Here is a 14,375-nt window from a genome sequence, read left to right on the forward strand (position 1 = left end):
GTGGTGACAAAATCAATCCGTGTCCTAAGAAGACCGTGGGATTAAGTCTTCCAGACAGGTGCTCATGTTAAACCCTCAAGGACTCACATCCGAAATGAGGACATCCTCGATTGTTATGGTGTTGCACCGATCGCCGAAAAATTACGAGTGATCGTAACCGTAATCGATCTATCGATCGATACTATACTATCCATACTATCGTATGGTCACGCAATTCGCGCTAACAAGAATTCACTTGCCAAGATTGGTCTCAACATCGAAGTCGATGGTAAACGACCAAAAGGTCGGCACAAACAATGGTGGCTTGATACGCTGGATGGGGGTACACTACACGACCACGACGAGCCGACCCCACGTGTGAACGGGATAAGGCTGAAGAAAAAGAAGAAATCGTCTTTATTTTGATAGTATAAACCAAAGACGCTTATATTCTTGAAAGTATTTTGAATTGATTTTTAGCAGGGACGAACATTTTTGATTTTACAGGTGCGAAATGTTAGTTTTGGTACTTCATAAGCAACAAGTGACAATTCTACTCTTCTTTAGCCTATGCATACGAGGATAGATTTCTTACCCTGCGACTTATATTACATTACATTTTCAAACAACTAACGTGATAAGTCGAGGTACGCGTGTAGTCATTTTATAACGCGGGATGTCTATCGAGATTCAATTTGATAAAATTGAATGTCAATGCGCTTATTAGTACCGAACTAAGCGCCATCTTTTAAAGACGTTTTTTGCACTTACCCCGAAAATATCGTAAGCAGCGATAACTATTGTTCCCCTCTAATTTGACAACTCATTATTTTGGTATTTTCTATTCACTTCTGTCAAAAGTGCTTGTACAGCGATATTGGGTGGTTCGCCGTCGGTGATAACATGACGGAAACGATGAAGGAATTCGATCGAAAGGATTTTCGAACTGACAAGTGTAATTATTTCCCCGCCAGCTGAATACTTTTAATTCATTTGATTTCTTACAGACGTCAAAGAGCTGGTGCAGGAATGTGTTGGTGGATCCGAGCTGCAGCAACGCAAATCGAAAATCCACTCCTACTACGACCAGACATCTTCTGCCCTCAAAAAACATGTTTACGCCAACTACATGCAGTTCATCGAAACTGCAAAGGAAATCTCCCGTGAGTACAGAACATAAGAACCTGATTAACATTTGCTTGAAGTTAGGAGTCTCCATCTAAATTTGTACAATTTGCGTCTATCGACACCAGTTTAACATTTATTCAAGCCGTTTTCACACTTATTTCCAGATCTCGAGTCGGAAATGTATCAGCTTTCACACATTTTGATGGAGCAAAGAAATCTGTTGGGAAAGTTGAGAGACGGCACTGGCGATAGTAAAAAGGACCTAGGAAGCGATGAAACCGCAGAAGAGGATGCCGACGATACCCAAAGCTTAGTAGCAATCAAAACGGTGAAGGAAATGGTGCCTGGCTTTACTGGCAGCCTCGAGAATAAAACATTCCTGAACGAAGGGGCTTTAATAGAACTAGACGCGAACGACTACAGGCCAATTCAGCGAGTTTTCTTTTACCTATTCAACGATATCCTCATCGTCTGTAAAGTGAAACACGACAAGTAAGCAATCCATGTTAATGGAGAAACTGCTCATTTTTAAGCGAATATTTTCATCTAGGAAACTGGAATTCCTAACACAATACGATCCCACGAAAATCGCAGTGATTAATATAAAGGATCTCGATGGCGTCAGAAATGCTATAAACATAATCACGCCGGACGGTTCGAAGATATTACAGTGCGTTACTGTGGCCGCAAAGGTAAGCGAGCAGTTTGCGAAGGAAATAATCAAGATTAGCGGTTGTGAATATTTTCACATAATATATATTGGGTTGGGGAAAAAGTAATATTGTATTTGTGATCGAATTTTAACGCTTTATTTAACATACTTAGAATTGTCCGATTTAAGTCAAATATGCACCGTTTTGTTCGCAAACTTGTTGCCATTTAGAAGGCAACTCCATTATCCTCCTTTTATAAAACTCCTCTCCTTATTTGCAAAAAACTCAGACAGCCAGTTTTCGCAAGGCTCCGCATCAAGAACGTTTTGCATGGACCGGAAGAGATGGTAATTACTTGGTGCCAGGTCCGGACTATACGGTGGGTGTGATATGACATCCATCCAAAGATGTGTGAGGCCGAGCGTTGTCCTGGTGGAACAGAACACCATTCCTATTGACCAATCCTTGAGGTTTTCGTACGTGATCCACTTTTCATCACCAGTCACTATCCGCTTCAAAAATGGGTCGAATTCGTTCCGTTTCAGCAGTGCATTGCAGGCGTTGATTCGGTTCAAGAGATTTTTTTCCGTCAACTCGTGTTTTTTTTGGCCGCCTTCGTTGCATTTTTACCTCTCAGGTAGTAAAAATGTAAAATATGACGAATTTCTTCCTTGGTGGACTCCATCTTTGACGAGCTATAACTTGAGACTGAAACGTACAATAATAAAACTGTCAAAGAGACACCTGTAGCCCAGATTGTCGTCTTCAAATCGCCATATAGTATGACCCGATGCGATAAGTACAACATGAGATATGTTTAAGTGTCACTATCTACTGACAAAATACGATATTACTTTTTCCCCAACCTAATATTACGTGCTACATACTACTACTAATCTCTTTATAAAAGAAATACACAAAGCCTTTCGTACCTGAAGCCTCTAGCATCCAGTTTCCCGACTTGTTTGGAAGAGTTAGGCTGTAGTCAGGTGTCAAGTACTTCTCATTAAGGGAGTTGCTGCACTATCCTTTCTGGCTGATCGTGCCGTAGAAACTGAGTGCCACTGAAGTGGAAAGTGTGTCTCCCACAGATTTTTCCGTGGGGGAACGTGAATCTGGTGAGGCCTCCAAAATTAGTGCCTCGGCCACAACCTAACTCATCAAATTCGTGGATGGATTTGCAGTCTGTGATTCCCTACCACTTAGCCAGTAACAATCCATTGCTTCCACCTTCATGTGTTTTGTAGTGTAGTAGTAAACTACTGCGGGACACGGTGGTGTCCGACAAGGTGGTGTCCGAGGGGGGAGATTCAGGCCCGTAATCTTTAGACGGGAAAGTGGTTAAGACGTTATTTACTTGAAGTGCACTTCCCAGGTAGCATCGAAAATCTAGTCTCGGGCCCAACAGGTGCATACAGCCCTCAATCGAGAGACTAGAATCTGGCATGCAAAGTAGTATCGCTGGAGCGAGTGAAATGGGTATTTAACTCGTTCCATAGATACAAGTCTGCAGGTCCGGATGGCATCATCCCTGCGCTAGTAATAGAGGAAATGAATGCCCTGGGTCTACGCATTCGGAATATATATCGTGCATGCCTAGCACACGCTTATATTCCAATTAAATGGCGGGATGTGAAGGTGTTGTTCATTCCCAAACCAGGAAAACCCACCTACACAGATGCAAAAAGCTTTCGACCGATCAGCCTAACGTCCTTTCTACCTACTAGACTAGAGAGACTAGTAGATCGGTTCTTAAGGGATACACATATTCCTAAATGGCCACTTCACCATAGGCAACACGCCTACCAGAAAGGCAAATCCACGGAGACAGCACTCCATGAACCTACGGCAAAAATTGAAAAGGCGATGTGCGAAAACACATCACACATGAACATCGAAAGTGCCTTCAATTATGCCTCATTCGCGGCAATTTGTGATGCGACAAGACAGCATGGAATCGAACCGCTGCTAATCAGTTGGATCCTTCACATGCTAGAGTGGAGAAAAATCCACATATCGGTCGGCCAGAAGTCTATTGAGGCAAGATGTCTCAGGGGCTGCCCACAGGAAGGGGTTCTCTCTCCACTGTTATGGCTCTTGGTAATGGATACCCTGCTGTGGCTCCTGGAGGGCAGAAAAGTCTTCGCGCAAGCATTTGCGGACGACCTAGCCGTAATAATTACCGGCAAGTTTGCGGACACAGTATGTGACCGCTTGAATTTGCATTCATTCATCTGCATGAAATCCACAGCTGGTGCCTCCGCAATGGACTCACGGTGAACGCTAGGAAGACTGGACTAGTTATGTTCACTAGGAACGTCAAGTGGGGCAGCTATACGCTTCCCACCTTAGCAGGGGCGGAAATGCGGCTGGCACAAACAGTCAAGTACTTAGGAGTACATTTCGACTTCAAGTTAACGTGGAAGCATCATATCCAGGAACAATATCAGAAATCCTGCATATTGCTCTGGTGTTGTAGGAATGCGATAGGTAAGACCTGGGGACTTTCACCCAAACGGATATACTAGATGTATGCATCCATAATAAAACCCATTTTGATGTATGCATGCATCGTCTGGTGGCCAAGACTGAATTTTGCTAACAGCAGGAAGCTGCTAACGCAGTGATTTGGTTGCCTAAATATTACTGGAGCAAAGAGTCCAGTCCAGCTTCAAGTGCCGCCGATTGCCGACCCCCCATTCACTTGGAGGTGAAACGGAAAGCAGCCAACGACGCATATAGGCTCGATACCATTGGGGCGTGGAAAGGCGGCCAATCAAACGGTCATGCGTCTATCTAGAAATTCCTTGAAAAACATCCGGTAGTCCTGACCGATCATATGGTTTCCAAATTCGTCTTTGAAAAGGCATACACTGTCGTAATCATCGAAAGAGAAGAATGGTCGACAAGTGGCCATGAGTGTTTTCAGATTACAGACCTAATAATCTTCACCGACGGGTCAGTCATGGAGCATGGATCGGGCGCAGGGGTGTTCTCGGAGAATCCGATTATAGAACTGGCCCGACCCCTCGGAAAAATGACGACCATATTCCAGGCAGAGATATATGCCATTTCATTAGCAGCAGAAGAATGCCTGCGACAAAAATAGAGGGGTCGCACCATTCGAATCTGTTCCGACAGTCGGGCGGTATTATCAGCACTAAATGGCAACGACATATCAAGCCAGTTGGTGTGGAGTTGTCATCAGGGCTGAATGAACGAAACATTCCTGATATAGGTACCGGGGCACTCTAACATCGCCGGTAATGAGGAGGCTGACAGATTGGCTCGTCGAGGGCCTGGATCCATAATGGTGGGGCCACTAGAACGGCATTTTTGTTGTCCCTTAAGAAGTGGGACATGAAAACCCTAGTAGGGCTTTTGACGGGATACTGCCCCTTAAACTACCATATGGAAAAGATTGGGGTAGTGGTTTCGGCTATGTGCAGCCAATGTGAGGAGGAGGAGGAGACGGCCCTGCACTTTTTATGCAGCTGTCCGGCATTCTCAGATCTCAGACGAAGACACCTTGGCAAGGTTTTCTTCTCTGCCTGTACGAAATTAGCTTAGTTGACGATTTCTTCTGCCGGGAATCAGTGACGAAACAGGGATTTCGCCGGCCCAAGCGCTGTCTTCTAAAAGAGCACGTTGAGTTTGTTGTATGCGATCTAATTACTAGTTGCACGCGATTGGCCGGCGAAAACTCTGCCACTTTGAACGACTTCCAGACGAACAAAAAGCAAAGTTTTATATTTACATTGCATGGTAACCTTTTTCTTTTTGCTTTGAAGAATGAATGGATCGAAAAATTCGAAATTGCCTTCAAATTCAACCAATTGAACAAAACTAAAAAAATAACCGCATCAAAATCGAAACTGATTGAACGGCAAGCTTCCTCCATCGACACAAAATCAATTACGAGCGACGCATTATTGACACCAACTGAGGAAACAGCCTCTGTATCTGAGAATTGGGCGCCAGAATGGTTAGCAACTGCGAGCGAGGAGATCCAGGCATTGATAGCGCAACGTCATTTTGAGGACGCACTCAGCCTAATACAAAAATCTGAAGAATTCCTTGAGAAAGATTCAACGTTTTGGAACTCAGCAGAGATTGCTGGCAAAATTAAAAACCTGAAGACCGAACTGTCTAACGTCCTCATCCATGAACTGTCGATATATCAAAATCGGAACTTACAAGCTACTCTGCGATCAACGCGACGTCCGTTGAAATTATTGGGCGAAATGGGTAAAGCACGCCAAGCCTGTGCAACATTTTTGAAAGTTTGTACCAGTGGAATTAGAAGCGCTCAGCGGGAAGCAAGGCGGAACAATTTGGAAGTATCGGAATTGTTCTTTTGTGATCTGGCGGAGGTGGCAACTGAATTCATGCGAGCATTCAAGTCGCAGGCGGCTTGTGTTAGCTGTGAGTAACAATTTTATTTTAATCGGGTAGTTTATAGGTTTTACTAAGCACAACATACGTGACTTCTTGTTGTCTGCAATAGGTCTAGTTGTCTGGTGCAACACAGAGCTGCGTTATTTTGCAAGTCAACTGGTAAAACACTACCTAACGAAAGGTTCACAGCTGGAAGCTGTTGCGAAATGTGTTGAGGGAGTCCGAGCACCTTGTGCAAAGGTATTCTGGCATGTATAATGAAATGTCTAAACTACAAACGCCTAAATTGCAGCTGAACGAGATCGGCCTGGATCTATCTTACCACATGGAAGGTTTGCTTCGTGGTACACTGGAGCAAATAATCGAGGAATCGCGTGTTCGTATGCTGGAGACCGTGGGTCGCACAGAAGATGCCTGGCAACCATATAATCTACAAACGAAATCTAATCTGAAAAGTTTACTTCGTGACATGGAAATTTTAGGTTTAGATATGAGTTCGCAAGTAACTGGCGATACTTGGATCAACTTGACACAGTCGACGGTAAACTTTTGTCGCCATTTTCTCTCCGTAACGGAAAGTTGTGCCTATCTAGCCAAAATCGAAACTCTGAAATTGAATTCAGAGATTTTGCTTAAAGATATTTTCCTAGCCCAACACGCCATCAAGCCGAATCCAGGCATTACGGTCGATGTAAGTTACAAACAAACGAGTTACGTTATAATCATGTGCTCTATTATGTTTTTTTTCTTTTGTTTTGTTTGCAGTTGAATTTCGTGTCCCGTAACAAGTCCTACTTGGTTGAAGAACTCCTCCCTGTTGCAGTGAAGAAATTCGAAAAGCTATCTGGTCGGAAGAATGAAGTTTTATCTGATGTTCACTTGCAGTTACGTGGTCCACCGAAACCCAAACCGCGAAGTGTGTATCAGACTGACGTGCTTTAACATATATTTCCTGTTATTTATTCCGCATCAAATAAATAGCTATAAGCAACCCCAACATGCTTTGCTTATGATCATCTCATTGTTTTCAAAGCGTTCGTAAGTTTTCAGTCGAAACACTGACGGCATGAGATTTATCAAGATAATTTTTATCCGCAGCCAGTAACTACTGGTGGATGGTACGAGTCCAACATGTATTATGTATCTGGCGTGTTCTCCCCTTTGCACATTGATCTGATGAAATATTTATTCCAATAGCGATTTCAATATTTCTGTGAAAGAAATCGGAGCACATACATTCATGAAGAAGGGAAATTTTAATGACGATGTCGCGTGGTGGCATTGATTTTTACAATCAGACATGCGTTGACCATTAAGCACAATTGAAGAGATTAGGATGGTGATCGGATCATATTACCAAACAGTTGCGACTTTATCTGCTTGAAGCGCCACTTCATTTAGCTGGAGAAGATGTAAAATACCAAAGATTAGGGTCATTTAATAAGTAATCGAACATATTTTCGCGGGTTGGGGCGGTAGGGAGGAAACAATTATTCTAATTTAAACATGTATTCAGGGCCGTGGAGAAAAAATCAGGGTCCGGGTGAAAATTATGCCCCCCCCCATAATCCCTTTAGCGTTAGTTGCTTCTTTATGTTCACCACGGGCCGAGGTTAATCACCTTTTTTCCTCCCCATTTCATCAGGCCTGGGGAATGTACTTGCAATATGCTGCATATCGCCTGTGTTCGGTATTCGGTGTGTACAGTTTTTGCTCTGCGAATTTCTGTCTTCGCTTGAGCACAACTCGAAATTCTTAAGATATTTTGTCACCACAACTAATGCTACCTTTGGCGTTATCCACCTTTTAATTGTTAAGCAATGCACATGACGTTCCGCAATAGTGAGACACCTGTCAAGCTAATGTTCTTTGAGTACAATATCAATACCAAAGCCATGTTTCCTCGGGATGACTGTCGAGGAAACCCACGAGAAGCGGGAATATCAGCCATCCTTAAGGAATACATAATTTGATTCTATGTAGTTGGCCAAATTTGATCCATTCCTCAAATCCACATAGTTTCAGCCAAGTTGGTAACCAATTTTATGATTTCAGAAGTCAGATCGATTTACGGAAACCAAATTGTCAATCTCAAAGGCTTTTGGGTCATCAACAACCCAGAATTGTGGTTATTTTTCTATGGGTCAGTAAGGCTACACTCGCCTGGAGGTTTATGCAGTTTGGATACCAAAAGAAATACATCCACTCCCATAATGCAGGGAAGATGTTTTCTGCAATACATGCTTTGGACAACTAAGCAACTTCTATCCGTCGTTGCCTTTTTTTTTGGGCTAGGGTAGGTGAATGCATTTACGCACACAGTGTTGGACTCCCGATTCGGTACGTCGCCGGACTACCAACTAAACACCTCCCCATCGTCAGAGGGCTAGCCTGGAACCGTTTGTCACATGACTTCGGGCTAGTCCCCGAACTCTCCCGCCTTGCGGAGCCTTCAAATCAGGAATTTCCTTTCACGAACGGGAGGGGAGAGGAGGAAGGGAACTGTCAGTTCAAGGAACCCCCTGCCATCGGGCTCCTCCACCGGTAGAGTTCTATCTTCTTAGCAACGAGAAGGGCCCGAACGTAATGGACAACACGGTTCCACCTGTCAGCAGTCCCCAGCATCTCTTCGACAATGTTGTCTGAAGAGAGATCCCTGTATTCAAATAGAGCTGCTGATGAACCCCATCCCACCTTCCACAAGAAAAAAAAGTGTAGTGGGCGTCGTCCACAACTCTATTGCAAAATACACAATCCGGAGAACGCGCCTTTCCAATCTTGTGCAGGTAAGACTGAAAACTTCCATGCCCACTTAAAAATTTGGTAAGAAAATAGTCAGTCCCACCATGCTTCCGATTCAGCCACGCACCTAAGTTGCCGATTAGCTGCGCAGTCCATCTGCCTCTAGTTTCATTTTGCCACGAGAGCTGCCACTCGTCTAGAGTGCGTTGCCGTTCTTCGCGAGCAACCACCTCCCTTGCGCTTGTATATGGCCTGACGCCCCTTAGCAAGAAGGGCGACGGGGATCATTCCCGCGATCACCATCACGGCCTGTTCAGAGACAGTGCGGTACGCAGACGCCACCCGCAGAGCTCCCCGTCTCTGCTTGAGGCGTTTACGATATACCTCCTTGTTAAGAGCGTCAGCCCATACCTCTGCACCGTAGAGCAGGACAGACTGCGTTGAACTCATCAGGAGACGTCGCCTGCTAGACGTAGGACCTCCAATGTTTGCCATTAGCCTACGCCGAAATTCCAGCTGCAGCCTTCTTCGCTGCTGCTTTGATTTGCTCAGAAAAGCTCATCTTTGAGTCAAGAGTCAACCCGAGGTACTTTACCGCTGATTTTGACTCGATTATCGACTCGCCGAACGATATGGGGCGCAGGGTCGGAATTCTCTTTTTAGTCAGGATGACTACTTCGGTTTTCCCAGTGCAAGGTTGAAACCATGAGTATTTATCCACCCGCTTACCCGTCGCATCAATATGCCGAGTCTGTTTTGCGCCTGTTCGACAGTGCGTCCAGCAACAAGCGCTGCGACATCATCTGCATAGTCGACCAGGCGCAACTCTTCTGGCATGTCGAGTTTAAGTAGACTGTCATAGGTAGCGTTCCGGAGGTCCGGCCCTAGGATGAATCCCTGTGCTACCCCCGGCGTGACCTCCATCCTCTTTTGACCCTTCTGTGTTTCATAGAGCAGGGAGATAGTCCCTCAATATCCCTAAGAGATAGTTCGGCACGTTGAAATTATCGTCTAATATGCCTAGAATATCTTTCCATCTTACGAAATTAAAGGCCTTTCTGAAGTCAAGCGTTACGAGGAGCACCACTTGTCGAGTTCGGCGGCTATGTGCCGCCGCACGTCGAACGGAGTCCACGACTTGCATGACAGCATCAAATGTGGATCTCCCTGCTCTACAACCAAACTGCCGGGGAGATAAATCTACGGCAGCGCGTATCGTTTCAGCGAGTCTACTTCTAATGAGCTTTCCGAGCATTTTCCCAGCAGTGTCAAGCATACATAGTGGACGGTATGTCGCCTTTCCCTTTATGGATCAGCGCAAGCCTCGCCACCTTCCAATGAGCAGGAAAAGTGCCCTCTTGCAGGCAAACGTTGAATGCGCCGAGCAGTAGGTCTGGCCGGTGTTGAAATACCAGTTTGTATACCTCTGCTGGAATACCGTCCGGTCCTGGTGCTTTCTTGCTATTCATAGAGAGGACTGCATGTTCCAACTCTTTTATAGAGAAATGTGGACAGCCCTCTGTGCTCTCCGTGCCGATGTCATCATTCCGTACGGGGTGCGCAGGGAAGAGTGCCCTTACAATGCGGTCCATCTGCTTGGCCTTAAGTGAACAAGGTTTCCGCAGTAGCTCTTCTCTGATTCCTGTGGGTAGAACCCTTCCCCAAGCTACGGTTTTCAATTCGCTAGAAGACAAATCCTTACATGATTTTGAGCGGAAAATTAGTCAACACTGCTTTATGCGAGGGGAAGGGGGGCCTGAAGTAAATGCGGGCCCCCTGTATTGTCAAATAAACCTAATCGTTTTACAATCTCTTTTCCGGACCTTTGAGAAATCTATAGAACCCGGGGAGAATCAACCCTTCCTCCTCCCGTCTCGCCAGGGCTTCCTATACTTCACAAAGGGCTAAACAGAACAACGTATGAGTTCGTTGTGAAGAGGTGCGTGAAAGTTGTAAATTGTGTTTGCTAAGTTGCAAAGTAGGTTGGCTTAGAATCAATTCTCCTTATTAGAATGGGTCTCAACTGAGTGAAAACGTTAATCGCGTTAGAGAAAGGTTTGGCTTAGCATTTTTCGGAGCCTATTGTTAGGATTACGCCTACAAGTGAAACTGTCATCAGTTTACCTAAGTCAATTATAGTCGCTTGATAAGATGTCATCCTACAAACAGAAATTTGAATTCAAGCGTGTTAGAGCACTTCGTTTCGAGGCCATAATTGTACCCTTGGGGCTAATTTGGTCTGTACTGCGCTTCCCCAAGATTATTACTTCAATTTAACCCAGGTACTCATTCACAACTGAGTCGATTGATACATCTGGTCTATGGTAGAAATTGTTTTGCCATCAATGAAATTTGTAATTACCAAGGATAAGATCGGCAACAGGAAAGGGTTGTGCCGTGGCTTGTTGAGGTTTACCGGAGTTGTATCTCGTTAGGATACATACTACAGTCCTGGAGACGCGCAGGAGTGGTTTTAATACCGAAAGCGGGTACGCGCGCCATGAGTTCACGAAGGACTTTCGACTAATCAGCTTCACCTTTTTCGTGTTGAAGACCCTAGAGCGCGGCCTGGACATCCACTTAAGAGCGATTATGCAGAGTACGCCGTCCCAGCATACCTACCTCAAAGGCAAATCCACAGAAACCGCTCTCCACAAGGTAATTGGCACGGTTGAGCGGTCACTGCAATACAAGCAGTATACACTAGCTGCCTTCTTGGATATAGAGAGAGCATTCAACAACGTTAGTACCTACGCCATCAAGGAAGCCTGGACCAGTATTGGATTGGATGGGTGTCTTACGTTTTGATTATATCCATGCTAAGTATCAGGATAATCCAGTCGGATCTGGGAGGCAACCACTTGATCAGAGCTGTGAACAGAGGCACGCCCCAGGGTGGCGCCATCTTTTCGATGCTTTCGTTAATAATGATGGACGAAATTTTACGAATATTGGACAGCAGCGGGGTAATGATAGTGGCGTATGCCTGTGGCGCGGCAGGATTCGCAGCATTTGAAATTTATTTCGAATGTTGCGAGTGCGAGCGAATAGATGGCGCGGATCTATCCACTTTGCGTAGCACGCCACGGGAGTGGAAGATCGGAGTAAAGTGTGCCATGAGTTTGAAAAAAGGAATTAAAAAATATATTCCTGATGTCAATTGAAAATTTTGTTAAGAGAGTTGAAAAATAGAATTAGAAAGTTTTGTTAAAAATAAATAAAATGAAAAGTTAAAATGTAATAACCAAAATATAAATGTTGTTGAAACTATAAGTTAAATATACTAATTTTGAACAACTAAAAATAATAAAACTAATCAAGTTTTGTCAACTTAATTGGTGACCCCGATACTTAAAAAACGACAAATTATCCGCCATCGCCGCCATTAGTGAAGTTCTATTGACGACAAAATTCGTCCGAGCAACACGGCAGAAATAGAACTTCCAAACACCGAGAAGTCTATCAAGAACATCAGTAGACCGTACGGCAAGTGATTTTCACGCGTTCGCATCTACAGTTGAGTGTGGAGTGCCGTTGTAAACATCACGAAAACGTGTCGCATCTCCACATCCCGAGTCGGAGCAGAGGCAAGAAAAAACGCGAGAAAACCTTCTCTACACAGTGTACTGTGCGACACACGTCGGACCCTCTCCAGAAGTAGATTTTCACGCGACTTCCCGTACGCACGCCCTCCTGCACAACACCTTTCACGCACCGGACTAGTCATCATTGTCACAACGATCAACAACAGCAGCAAACGGCTGTCCCCGTCGCCGCCACCGCTGCCGTCCACAGTCGCCGCAACCAGCATCACCGCTATCAGGCAGACACCGAAGACCCCGCCACCGTCGCTGCAGCAGAAGCCGCCACCACCGCCGCCGCCTTCACATCAACGCCGTCTTCAACAAAGAGGCCGCAGCAGCGAAGCATTATTGTAATTTATTATTGTTCAATACATTAGAAGTTTTAAAAAAAAAAATAATAATAAAAGTTTGAAATCGCTGCAAGAGACGGCGAAGAGGTGTTTAGCATCGCGAGATCTCCATTTTCATTGGTGGTATTTTTGGTCTGCGCTGGAGAGCGTCCGCTTCGGTCGTTGTTTTTCTCGTTTCGTGCGTGCATTTGTGGGTGCGGCCTGCCGTGTCGGTGTAAAGTTCACCGCGTTTCAGTATAAACTCACCGCGTCTGCATCTCAATCTCGTACTTAAGAAAAATGTCGTTTGACAATAAAGACGCGCCAGGCCCATCGGACCCACAAGTGACCGCCCTCGCCGTACGCGTTCCTCCGTTTTGGCGGCGGAACCCCGAGCTGTGGTTCGTGCATTTGGAAGCACAATTCCAAATGTCCGGCATCACATCGGACGCTACCCGCTTCAACTACGCGGTGGTCGGCCTGGACGAAGAGTCCATACTTCTGGTGTCCGACGTGGTGAAGTCGACATCGTACGTGCAGCTCAAGAGCGAGTTGATCAGGCGCCTGTCGGCAAGCGAGTCGGCAAAATTAGACCACTTGCTGGCGGGTTTAACGTTGGGTGATCGAACTCCCAGCCAATTGCTTCGTGAAATGAGGCAATTGGGTGGGAGCAAGATCGGCGACGACCTGATCAAGTCGCTCTGGCTGCGTCGGCTCCCGGAGGGCACCCAGGCGATCCTCGCTTGCGTCTCCGGTTCCTTGGAGGAACTGGCAGCGACGGCCGACCAGGTGCAGGAGGTGTACGTACGCCCAACCTTGGCGGCCGTTCAACCACCGTCGGATGAGGTGGGTGACTTGAGGCGCGAGATTGCCGTTTTAACAGCCAGTGTGGCCGAGATGCGGGCGACGTTGGACGCTCAGCGTTCGGGCGCCAGATCGCGAGCACGCTCGCGGTCTGCCACCCGAAAAGGGCGATCAGGTAGCAGGTCGTCAAGACAGTCCACGGACCAAGGGATTTGCTGGTACCACCGCAGATTCGGGGATAAAGCGACAAGATGTACGCTACCGTGTAGATTCTCTCCTACCGCAAAAAACTAGGTCCGCGGGGGGTCTTGGCGGCGGCCACCCAGAACGCAGCGCCACGTCGCCTAACTATTTTCGACCCCCTCAGCGGGCGCAGCTACCTCATCGATACTGGTGCGGAGGTTTCGGTTCTTCCCGTACCTCGGCAACATCAACTTTTCCCTCAACCGCTCAAACTTGCGGCAGCAAATTCCTCCCGCATAAACACGTACGGGTATAGGCAAGTGGACGTGAGTCTTGGCTTGCGTAGGACATCCTGGCGGATGTCAGCTTCCCCATACTAGGCGCAGACTTCCTGTGTCACTATGGATTGCTGGTGGACTTGCAAAACAAGTCTCTTATAGATTCCACGACCAACCTTAATTCGTCGGGACATATGGTATCTCACCCAGGCAATAATCTTTCCGTTCTTTTAGAAGACATTACCGACTCTCGTGTTCGGGCACTTCTCCAAAAGTTCAGCCAGATTACTACCAACT

General features: G+C 46.0%; 1 protein-coding gene across 1 annotated transcript; it reads left to right on the forward strand.

Moving 5' to 3' along the window:
* The first annotated feature begins 776 nt into the window (after positions 1–776).
* On the forward strand, positions 777–7,155 carry LOC119659949 (exocyst complex component 8). The gene is made up of 8 exons (XM_038068296.1): positions 777–934; positions 987–1,142; positions 1,272–1,599; positions 1,658–1,799; positions 5,552–6,185; positions 6,268–6,398; positions 6,451–6,849; positions 6,924–7,155. Exons 1-8 carry the CDS (start codon positions 883–885, stop codon positions 7,098–7,100), a joined length of 2,019 nt encoding a protein of 672 aa, XP_037924224.1. The 5' UTR covers positions 777–882; the 3' UTR covers positions 7,101–7,155.
* Positions 7,156–14,375: the final 7,220 nt, after the last annotated feature.

The sequence above is a fragment of the Hermetia illucens genome, chromosome 6 (genome assembly GCF_905115235.1).
Source record: "Hermetia illucens chromosome 6, iHerIll2.2.curated.20191125, whole genome shotgun sequence".
In the NCBI taxonomy this organism is placed as follows: Eukaryota; Metazoa; Arthropoda; class Insecta; order Diptera; family Stratiomyidae; genus Hermetia; species Hermetia illucens.

Bases quoted from the DNA above. Each gene is read 5' to 3' on its own strand.
- LOC119659949 (XM_038068296.1), top strand. From the start codon at position 883: ATGACGGAAACGATGAAGGAATTCGATCGAAAGGATTTTCGAACTGAC. The intron at 935-986 runs GTAATTATTTCC...GATTTCTTACAG, and splicing joins GGATTTTCGAACTGACAAGT to ACGTCAAAGAGCTGGTGCAG. The intron at 1,800-5,551 runs GTAAGCGAGCAG...TTTGCTTTGAAG, and splicing joins GCGTTACTGTGGCCGCAAAG to AATGAATGGATCGAAAAATT.